Raw genomic sequence first — 12248 nt, forward strand, 5'->3', positions numbered from 1 at the left:
ACTCGCTGCACTTACACTGAGTCTTCCTGAAAACCCGCGTGCTCATGAACTTGAGGAAGCGGCTTGCATAAAACCCGGGCCGGTGCACCGACACGGAGTCCTGAGGATAGGCAGAGAAAGAGAGACAATGCCGGGCTTTTTATCACACAGCCACTAGTAGACGTGGAAAATATGTCACCAAATGAAAAGGCTCATTCATAAAAAAGCAGCAGTGTCAGATTTGAGCAGGCATCTCAACTTACGCCATCATACACCAAGGCTTTCCACGAGTGCTCCAACTTTTTAATGAACCTTGGAGAGAAACAAAAACAAGAAGAAGCCTCATCACACATCATGTAGGTATATAGATAGATAGAAAGATAGATAGATAGATAGATAGATAGATAGATAGACAGACAGACAGACAGACAGACAGACAGACAGACAGACAGACAGACAGACAGACAGACAGACAGACAGACAGACAGACAGACAGACAGACAGACAGACAGACAGACAGACAGACAGACAGACAGATAGATAGATAGATAGACCCCTCCGTTATTCATCCCACAAAGTCAGTCAACGGACAGTACATCCGCTTACCCAACAACTTCCCCTCTTACGCTTGAACAAACTCTTCCCCCTTCCCCTTTTAGTGCAATTTTTCAGCCTTTCAGCAGATAGTATATCAGACTTTGTAAGTTCTGTCATATTGTCTTTGAGTGAAGCAAGCTAGCAGAATAAGGAAGAATAAGCAGAGACAAATATGGGACTATTTCATCCTCCCTCCCTGGCCTGATCTCACCTCACACACTCTGAGTGCATTTGATGCCTCAACCAACCAGGCTAAAAAAAAGATTTATGCCACACTTTTAAATTTCCACCTGTTTGAAAAGCTGATGAGCTGAAAGGTTTTCCCGACCTTTTTGTTCAAAGGACAAAAGAATCAATGTGTAAATAAAGAAGACTGATAGGGAAATAGTCTTTTTAGGAGCGTGATATAGTGGCTCCATCAATACAGGGTGATAATTCACCATTAAGAGGCCCTGTCGTAGAGCAATCATCAATCGCAGCAGTTACTTTGAGAGTCCTTAACTATTCATGCACTTTCCCTCCTTATTGTCAGATTGTTGTTGACAGCAACATTTGTTATGATCTCATGAAGATTATTACCTGTATGACTGTAGAATATCTATGATACCCAGGAAGATGAGCAGCTTTTCTTCTTTGTGTGTTTTGGCAGGGATGCCACCCATCCTAAAACCAAGTAAAAAGAAAAACACACCAGTAGTCAGTGAATAGCTCCTGGACCTTTTTTCTCCTTCTGCAATGCTGGAAACTCTGTTGAAATAAAGGCAATGTGTCTCTGAACTCTTACAGATGTTTGTAAAAGAAACACTTACACATTATTCACATCGATGTGTATTGCTGTAAATACAGTGGCTGTGTTTGTATATGTAGCTTTGGTAATAAAGTGAGAGCCGGACTGTGTGTGTGTGTACTGTTTGGTTTGTCCCATGCAGTGGTATGGGCAACCGGTTGTATAACTTTGTCTGTGTAAGTAAAAGTGGAGAGATCGAGGGACAGACCTAGGCAGTGTGAGTGTGTATGCCCAAATATGTGTGTGCATAATATGTGTGTGTGTGTTTCTCCCCCATAGCTGAGCCCACTCACGTGTCGTCTGTGGTGAGGGCTTCAGCAGCCTTGCCGTCTCCCTGGATGGACTCCATGGCGGTGGAGTAGAGCACCCTCTGACCCACAGGTCTCCTCCCGTCCCCCCCTGCCTGACCCGGCTCACCCCCCTCTCTCTGGCTTTGGTCCAGCACATGCACACCCAGCAGCAGGCTGTAGTCCATGATCTTAAAACTCTCCAGCACCTATAGCGGGTTATACAAGCCATGCACTTTCTACATGAGACAAGTGAACAGGATATTTCACATAATCTGTTTGAACACTGAACAAATGATTCCCTTTGACTGGAGTGGTTTCACCTTCACCTGGTAAATGGTAAATATACTGTAGCTTTATGAAATGTTTCTCAAAAACATGTTTTTTTCTTTTTCCTCCCAAAAGGATTTCATCACCCAGGGTACTTCAGAGCCTCAAAGGCCCATGAGCATGCAAAGGGAAATCTCTGTTTAAACTGGTTTTAAGCTAAATAAACAAGGTGTTTCTCCACAGCGAGCCAAGTCTTACACATTGACCACTTGTCTGAGGAGCCTTTCCACTATAGTTTCCCAGAGACTCCGCGACTTCATGTGATCCTCGTGATCAAGCAAAGCAGCCGTCGCAAAGACAGGGTAGAGAGAAGAGAGAACGTTACTGTACTGGTTTATAATTCTTGACTTGAATAATTTAGCTATTCAATTTACATTCAATCCCTTCAGTCACCGAAGAAAATCCAAAACTCAAGTAACTATCAATACTCTGACAGAAAACTACCTCTTCAATGTGTGTGTCCTTAGTTGATGAAAAGACAGCAAGACAAGCAAGTTAAGAAGTTAGGGAAACCCCTCATTATTTTACTGAGCATTCTCTTACTCTCCATAAACATAATTCTAACACTCATAGGAGTGAAAAATAAAACTTCTGATACAATCAAAGACATATTTGACAAGAGAATCCTACAGGCCAGTGTTTGTGAAGAATGTGAGACCAATAGTGTTTTGAATTTGACCCAGAGCTTTTATCTTTGACCTAGATCAGACATTTTCAATACACTATGGTCAAAGAAGACATTAAAAGCACGAGTGGGAAATCAAAAGTTTGCATCTGTAATAGAAACCTCTGATCTATAAAGCTAAAGTCACGCACATTCATACTCAAACACAAAATAGATTTTATGACCGACTCAAACAAACACTGGTGCTTTTGTCCGGGCTTTGCCTTTCCCATAGCAACGATTTGCATCCGTTCACCCCAACTCCCCCAGCCTATTCAAACAGCAGCCATTTTGAATAAAAAGCCACACACACACACACACACACACACACACACACACACACACACACACACACACACACACACACACACACACACACACCATTACTGTATGTCCCGGCCCCAGCTTTCCCAGGCAGACAATAAACATGTGACAGCAGAAAGAAAACAGCTGCATTTTGTGTGGTTGACTTGTGCAACAATTTCGTGAACAATAATATTACTTTTAGTAAATGCTATTCTGAAAAATACTTTTTATTCACAGACACAGAAATACATCAGTTAGTGAAGTTATAGCCAGAGGTTTGGGAGTCTCCCCTGAGCAAACTGCCCTCACTTCTCAAATACAGGTTTGGTTTTCTGACAGGAAAGGGGAGAAAGGCTAATCCTAACACTCCTGAAGTGAGCTTTGTCACAGCATCCCTCGATAATATAACTAATCTCTGATGTTTCTCTGAATATTTCACCCTAAAGCACTCCTCCTCACATCTATCTGTGGGCCAGCAGAGTTGTAGAGGTCCCTGTAGTGCTCAGTGGCATGCCCCATTTTGCTGTGACACTAATACACTGCAAGCCTTACTGTAAGTATAGTTTGGATCCATCTGCTGCATCGCTCACTTTGTGTAAGCACTGGTTCACCAGAGTCCAGTTACAATTATAGGAATGTTTCTCTTGACGAATACATCTATAATTCATTAGTGCAACATGTTATCCATGACACGGCATATTAGATTATTGACAAGTGGCTTTTAATGTTGTCACTTGTTACTTGCGGAGGCACACAGAGTTCATTATTGATGGTCTTTACCTTCATTTCAGCAAAACAGTTCCCCAAAATGTTTAGATTTTGGTACTGGACCTGTCTGATCAACATGATTTTAACCGAATGAACCGAATGTGGTTAGGGATCCTGTTGAAGCCATTTTTTCCACTTCTGACTGTAAGGTCAGGGCCTTGGAGAGTGAGAGAAGACATTGTTGTAACAGGATCACGTGGCCGAGTAGCGGGGGAACCATACAGTAAATGCTTGTTTATTATTGGCTGTGCAACCCATTAGTGTCAAACGTCCAAGAATGCATGCCCACACTGTCTGAATCATTCAGCTGCACTTGTTATTTGTGTAAAATTAAATTATAAATTCTCAAAATGTGTTTCATTTGATACGGGTTGTCCCCAACAGTACGAGGTCTCAGCTGTCAAAAACGTTCCGTGACTAGAAGTGTCTCGACAACTTGACTTCCATATTAGCATCACTATCGTCGTTACATCTGTCTCGCAGACAGCTGCTGCACAGTCAGTGTAATGATACAGGGAGCCGATGCAAATCACACACACACACACACACACACACACACACACACACACACACACACACACACACACACACACACCCAGCCGCTACAAACACACACTCACTCTAGAATAAACCCTCTCTGTCTCACTCTCTCTGTACAGTAGAGTTCAACATGAATAAATAATGCCTTGTGGTTTTTGGGCCTTTAGGGAGTATCAGTGGAGCTGCAGAGAGATGGAGAGAGAAGACTTTAAAAAGGAAGAAAGCGAACCCTGCGTTTTCCCCCAAACTTGTCCCAAATATCAGTTACACCTGACCCTCTCAAACAAATGGCTCGTCCTCCTCTTTGTCTCGTCGCTCTGCTTTATCCTTCAACTCAACTCTGACCTCCCACATTCCTATGAAGCAGAAATCACAACACATGCACTGAAAAATAGTTCAAATTTATTTTTTCAAAGGCCTCACCATATTTACTTTCAAAAGGACAACAATCCTCTTGTACTTCCTCATTTCCTCTACGCCCCTCACCCCATTTTGCCTGGCTCCCCCCCCCCCCCCCCTCTCTCACGTGTTTTGGTCCGCAGCCTCTCCTGGGGTGACGGGGTTAGCTGCTTACTCATGGAAATGGACAGCGATTCTGCATAGAGGGCACTTTGCTTCCCGCTCAGGAGGCGAGCGCAGGAAGCCATGACAATAACAAACTATACAGCACAGCTGCTCTTCAATACTCTCACTTACATACTTACATATATACAGAGACAAACAAACACACCACAGCATGTACTTTGTGTTTACTATATGTTGCACACTTAGGCCTGTACATGCACACATTGGGTTGGGGGGGGGGGGGGGCAGGGGTTTGGGCAAGGTATACAATGGGAACGTGCTGCCAGGTTTAGGAAGCTCTGACTTAGCAAGAGGGGAGGATGTCAGTCTTGCTGCATCCCGCTTAAGAAAACACAGAGAATGTGGACAAAGTCAGCACATTGGATAAAGATGATGACAAGGCCCATAAACTCACTGCATTTTCCACTGAAATGCTGGCAATCTTTCTCTTGCCCAACATCCCAAGGCACAGTGCTGTCCGAAAACTTGTGATCAAGATAGTGTTTGACCTAAAAAACGTGGGAAAGCAGCAGTTGTTACACATGAGAAGAGAAAATGAAAAGAGAGTGCTCTGTTACTTACTGTAACAGGCTAGACTAAATATACCCACAGCATCACTCTATTCATTACCACTAAATCCGTTCCTTGCTCAATCAATCACTGTTTGGCAATAGATCCTTCCAGGTTCTTCTTTTACCACAGACTAAAAATTGGAACATTTAAACTGAGGCTGCTGGTGTAATGAAAGTGATTAAGTTGTTAACTGAATAGTGCCATTCAGGGTTGCCAGGTCTGGCAGGTTGAATGGGCAAAGCAGGAAGTCTGGCACACAAGTCTTTATTCCTGGTCATCTGATCCACACTTTCAGTAACATGCTGGTCATATTCAAGGTTGAACATCCGGGTGTGGACCCCATGCTGTGTGTGTGTGTGTGTGTGTGTGTGTGTGTGTGTGTGTGTGTGTGTGTGTGTGTGTGTGTGTGTGGGTTTGCGGGTGTGTGGGTGTGTGTGTGTGTGCAGTTGCTGTATGTCAAGCCGAACAAATGGGATTACAGCACAGGGGGTTTAAGGCTCTACACCCCATCATTAACCAGCCACTATGAGGGTAGACACATTGTCATCTCTCATAAAGCTATCTCAAGAGACCAGCTACATTGTAGCTACACCGCATTAAGAACAACAAGGAAGTCATTTCACTGTACACAATATTCAATCTGCAGAGGAACCAATTTAAAATAATTATTACACAGTTTGACAATCCTGTTTTACTGCTTATAAATCCATCAATGGATTTTTCTTTTTTTAATTCTGGAACATAACTCTGTGGTGTGGTCTATTCACCAGTGTTGCCACAGTTGTTAGAGGCAGTGGTTGAGCAAATCAACATTAAGCGGTTCTGTTGCAGTTCTTTTCTTTTTAAGCCTGGAGGCTTGTTCCTTGCCTTCAACTTTGGTCTGCACACAAAGCCCACAAAGTAAACAAATATATTGTACATGGTTCTTCAGTCTGCACTACTGTGCTGTTTTCACAAACAACTCATTTTAGTAAATATTTGACGATATTGAAGTTTGAGCTATACTTCAGGTAACTCATGTTGTATGCTGTTGTCTGTTTTCAGGCTTCTTAAAGCATTTGAGTACTGGTGGATCCCTGGAGCACAGACCATATGTCTCCTTTTACACTCACACAATCGTCTTCCAGCAGACAGTCTCCATGCTTTTGTGTTAAAATGGAGAAGAATCCAAGATTGGAGGACTATCTTTGGATGCAGCGCAGAGTCTATCGTGCTGCCATGATGTCTTAATCACATTTGGACAGGGGCCTGGGGCAAACTGAGAGCTAAGACTGAACACACAGTGGGAACACACTGACGTTGAATTGCCAAATTCATGGAAAAGTCTCTTTTCAAAACATTTTTTCCCAGCTAAGATACACATACACACACACACACACACACACACACACACACACACACACACACGGTCCCAAACTAGTGCCAAATGAGGTTAACTTATCATATGTCTAAGCTTCCATAATTGGCTACAAGAATGAGAGGTCACTGACATCCCTTCAACTGCTGTGTCCCTCACTCCAGTGAATTCCCAGGTTCAAAGCCATCGGCACTAAGAAACGATATGGCACATGATGACATAATGTCCATGTGGGGCTTTGCTGCACACAGGTCAAACATGTTTTAGCAAAGGAATGAAGGCATGAGGAATCAACAGACATTTTGTTCTTTTGGGGGAAAGTATTCTGGTAAGGAAAAAGGAAATACACTGTTCTTAGACTTCCTTCACTTGTAATAGAATAATGGTGACCTTCCTGTTGTGGTTTGACTTGGCAATTTCAGAACCATTTCAATGAATAGACAGACGCATGAATCCACCTACCCGACAGTCTCTCTGCAGGGTCTTCATGAGGTTGGTGTATGTCTCAGCGTCAAAGTAAACGCCCTCTTCGTGCATGTCCTGGAAGTCCAGGTCTTTGTAGGTGGGACAAGCCTTCTCCCTCTCCTTCCTGGACGCTCGTCTCTTGTAGGTGGATCCCTTCAGGTCGTATTTGTAGTGCATTTTGACGGAGCGCGGCAGCACATTGTTCATCACCACCAGCCGGATGTTGATGCCTCCGGACTGGATGCAGTACAGTCCGTAGAACTTGGGCAGCAGCGTGCGTGGATTCTGGTTCAGGTTCTGTGAAAGAGGGGGGGAAGGGGGGACAGATTAAGTCACAATGCAGTGACAAGGATCAGAAATAATTGAATTTATTCGGACGACACTTTTTTTTTATGTAATCGGGAAGCTCTGACTGAGACTGAGAAGATAAGTTCCTAATTTCTGAATGGCTTCTCCATTCTACAGTGTAAAGAATGGTGAAGTTTGAGCTTATACAAGGGATCTTAAAATGAATTCAGGTTTACAGGTATGAATAAGTGAATAATGTTTGGCTTCTGCACATGCAGGCAATGTGTCCTCCATCGCCTTGACTGAGAAACGTTTTGGTCTGATGGTTCACAACAGCTGGAGCTAATGAGAACGCTCGATGGATCACATTTATTCCACTTGAGCATTGATGAGTGGTCTGTTTCAAGCGTTTTAGGCACCCATTCAACACTCAGAAGTGTGATTTGCCACCTCACCAGGTGCGGTGGACCCTTCAAGTGTCTTACCATATAGTATCCTGGTAGCAATCTCTGGAGGAACTTGGCCTCTTTGTGCTGGACGGTTTTAATGATGAACTCGTCATCGCTGGTTAGGTAGAAGAGGGAGCCGCTCGCCCCTGGATTGGTCAGCTCAATCAGAGGCTCATTTACCATGGAATACTGAGGAAGGCAAAACATGGACAACAAAACAGTTTAACTCAGCACATGAAAACATGCTGAGCTAATAAAATAGCTTCAGTTGGAACATATCCAGGCATAAACAAATCTGCACATATATACAATATAAGTATATATACTCCATATACAAAAACACATGCTTCAACATGAACATGAATGAACAATGATGCTACTACAGACACAGTATTTAGTTCATTTCTCTATATAGTGCTGAAATAAAAAAAGAAACATGGTTAGTCTTCACAAAAGTCTTTTGATACAAAATCACCAGGTTTCAATTCAAATTTGAATTTCTATTTTATCTGTTTTAGTGGCGTCACCCACTATTTGGCCAAGAACAACATGTCATTCCAGAACCAACCCTGGCTCGTTTAAATACACCCCCAAGGTGTTGGATGGATTATAGGTCAAAAGGTCATCTCTTTATCTGGCTGTTTGCTTAGCTGAACTGTGATGTGGAAACAGGAAAGGGTATATAACCCAACAGCACACCCTGGCATCATTTCGAAAATATAAATATAAGCTGTAGCATTGACATTCCCTTTAGTTGCAACTGAGGAGCATAGCACAAAACTATGAACAGCTTCAGACTAGAAGTACACAAAGGTACGTGATTGTCCACCTGCTATTGGCCATATTACATACAAAACCAGGATGTCAGTAAAAGCAGATCTCTGTCGACATTATTTTTATTGAAAACATAAGTCCAGGGTAACAACGACCAATTATTGCCAGTGCTTTGCCTTAAAAAAAGAAAAAAGAAGAAGCTTGATCTCAACATGACTGTGAAAGCAGCTGACAGAGGGGAAGGGTTAGATGCTGATCAGTGCATTATGAGAGCAACATGTTCAGAAGAGAGGGGAAACACTCAAGGCATTCCACTGACACCTGTCAACTGGTACTCACGTTAGGTTACAAACAGCACAAACACATCCGCAGTTTATTGCATTTGTATTCAGGCTACTGTGTGTGTGTGTGTGTGTGTGTGTGTGTGTGTGTGTGTGTGTGTGTGTGTGTGTGTGTGTGTGTGTGTGTGTGTGTGTGTGTGTGTGTGTGTGTGTTTGTGTGTGTGTGTGTGTGTGTGTGTGTGTGTGTGTGTGTGTGTGTGTGTGTTCTGTCTTGAAATCAGACTCTTTTGTATTGTGTGGCCTCTGTCTGTATAAATTCATCATCACATCAAGGACATCAATCATGAAGAAAATCCTCTAAGCTGCTGTGTCTCTTCTGCCATCCTCATGCTGTCTCCCCTCTCCCTTTAGGCTCTCACTTATACACAAACACATTTGGCATTTAGAAACAAGAATGCAACTGGTGGGGGTTTTGAAAGGGTCGGAGGCAGAGAGAAAATAGGAACAGTGTCATAACATAACAAAGCCTAAAAAAGACTATGCAAAATCTAATTTCGTTCAAGAAGCTTACGTATAAACAAGCAATGATTCAATTCATACACAGAATGGCATGTAGCATACTGTACATAAAAGAAGTGTTGTCTAAATATACCTTTGTAAGCGATTTTAAACATCCAACATTCATTCTGTGCATTTCTGTGTTTGTTTTCTAATGCTGTTTGGAAATCACAGTCGTCTTCTGATTTCATTCAGCACTGGTTACACTGTCCTTATGAGGGCACGCACCGTTAGCTCAGTCATTACCGCTAATATTCCAACGCCCCAATGTTTTGCCATGACTTCACCCTGATGCAGATGCAGTGTGGCATCATCCTCCCACCGCTCAATAAAATACATGTTGAATTATGTCACAACAAAGTACGCACTGAGGTGGAAGATTAGTGTTCAGTAGTCGATAGGAAGATATTTCCAGAGAAGGACAAACAGCAGGCAGTTGTCTCTTGTTTACGGGAGCAACGGTCATTCTTGTTTTTGCATTTATTTTATGTGCACATACTGTTAGACAATAAGATTGATATTCCTTCTCATGTGTGCCGTCTAAATATACAGCTATAGCTAGCTGGCAGTTTGCTTAGCTTAGCATAAAGACTGGAATTAGGGTGAAACCGCTAGCATGGCTCTGTCTGACGGCAACACAATCCGAGAAGAATCCAGGAAGTCACCTGACCTTGACTTCCAAATATGTAAAACTATTGCTTTAAGGGTTTTTTTCAAGCAAACGTACAGTAGGTAAATTTGATCTGATGTTTCATATTGCCTTACTTTCACATGTATAATGGTTATGATTGATTAAATTTGACCCCTTAACCCCTAAATCGCACTCCTGCATAACACTTTGCAAAGTAGGTGGTATGAAGGAGGACTGAACTGGAAAGACAGGATTATGAGTGTGCATAATTGAACAAATAATGACCATGCTTGCTCTCAGCCAGGTTTAATTCTTACCAGGTAGTCGTCTGGTTTAATGCCGAACAAATCTCTGAAGTAACGGAAGGCCAGTGGGGCGTAGGTCTTGAAGCGGAAGTCAGGATAGTGATGTGCTGGGGTTAAGTTGCTTCCCTCACTGGTATGTGTGATGAATAACCAAGCAAGGCAGAAACACAACAACATATAAATGGTACAATAGACACATTATTACAACAATAACTCAAAGAAAACCTCAAACAATTTGTAAGTGAAACATGTCAGTGTCATTAAAGCTGGGGTGGAGGATTTGGGGGAGAAAATGGCAGTTGGGATAGAGATTCGAATCCAAATACGTCAACCGCTCCACTTGTTCTCTTTGGTCCCTCCTCTATGGTCCCTCCCTGACACGCTCTACACACCAACAAAGTCGTGCCAAAGTGAATGGACAGTCCGAACAGCCAATAAGAACAGATAATCGGAGCCTCGCTCTGATTGGTCAAAGTGTACAGCTCATGTTAACTTTGACCAATCAGAAATCACATACCCCAGCTTTAATACAGATGGTCATTCTCCAAACAAGTTTCCCTATGCGGGCAGCACTGAAAAGGGAAAGTAAAGCCTAACACCCAATCTTTGTGCCTGGACATCTAGGCTATTGGGTCCCTGTAAGTGTATCGGTGGGCCCTTTTAATGTGCTCCACCCATGCATGAGCAGGCTCCAGGTAAAGTTATCTATGGGAACCCAGATCTATCAGTATTGTGTTGACAAACCGGCCTGTGTAGAGTTCTTCGCCTGGAGACTGAAGGTAGCTCTGATTACTGCATCTTAACAATAGCACAATAACACATGAGTCTTACCTCTGAGGCAGAGAAAGGGGAACAGCAAAAAAAGGTCATATTATAAACAACAAACGCACCAAATAACCTTTTATTTTTTTTGTCATCTTGCCTTGATGAGACAGTGAGACCTGACATTCTCAAATGGCCTTTAACAAAGAACAACCCTGTTTTGTAACCCCTTTCCAAGGGGAACACCATGACACAGGACGAGTAAGCACGTCTGATAAGGTTAGCATGAGTCAGCCGTCCATTCTGTCATCAACTGAAATCAATCACCCTAAATCTACAAGAAGTAAGTTAATAAAAGGTTTTTGTTTCCAGGACACCTTTAAATCCGGTTACAATTCTGAGGACTTAAAATGGTTTTCTGGGTAAAGACGCTATACTGCGTTGTTGTTTTGTGCTGGTGCCATATTCAGTAATAGGATACAGGCAACAGTCAAGCGCTGCTGTGTAACACTATACCTGTGATTACTCTACAATGAAATCTGGCTGCTCTGTTTAGTGTGAAAGGTCAACAACATTTACCTGGCTATCAATAATAACTGACAGCCAGTGATGATGAGTAGCGAACACCTCGCATGGAAACCATTTAGCAACAGACAACACCTGGAAATGTTTCATTCAGTGTTATCAGGGAGCCATCTGTGATGTGTGCAAAGCAAGAGTGACAGGACAAACGGCACTGGGCAACAACACGAGGAGGAAAAGGGAGGATTGGTGAGAGGGATAGCCGGCAATAAGAGGTTTTCACTCGGACGCTCTCACAATCTCCCATCAGTGATTAGAAAGAGACAGCTTTGTGTTTGTTTGTGTGCTATAACAGAACAGGACAGAAACACAACAAGTAGAGAAATGAGAGCAAAAAGAATTGTGTCAGTTGACAGACGTAAGACACCAATTTCCCCCACTGATTGTTTTGTGTTTATTGA

The 12248-nt window shown here is 42.7% G+C and overlaps 1 protein-coding gene across 2 annotated transcripts in view; it reads right to left on the minus strand.

Annotated features, from left to right (window-relative positions):
- The window catches only part of pip5k1bb (phosphatidylinositol-4-phosphate 5-kinase, type I, beta b), a 32467-nt gene that overhangs the window by 7769 nt on the left and 12450 nt on the right, over positions 1–12248 (minus strand). For both annotated transcript variants that reach the window (XM_080038308.1, XM_080038307.1), the window contains exons 5-11: positions 10516–10633; positions 7991–8143; positions 7215–7514; positions 1657–1859; positions 1156–1239; positions 243–291; positions 16–100 (exon numbers count right to left, since the gene is read on the minus strand). In XM_080038308.1, the coding sequence (XP_079894434.1) occupies positions 16–100; positions 243–291; positions 1156–1239; positions 1657–1859; positions 7215–7514; positions 7991–8143; positions 10516–10633 (992 nt within the window). The remainder of the gene's footprint in view (positions 1–15; positions 101–242; positions 292–1155; positions 1240–1656; positions 1860–7214; positions 7515–7990; positions 8144–10515; positions 10634–12248) is intronic.

This window comes from Ammodytes marinus (assembly GCF_949987685.1).
Source record: "Ammodytes marinus genome assembly, chromosome: 2".
NCBI classification, from domain to species: Eukaryota; Metazoa; Chordata; class Actinopteri; order Uranoscopiformes; family Ammodytidae; genus Ammodytes; species Ammodytes marinus.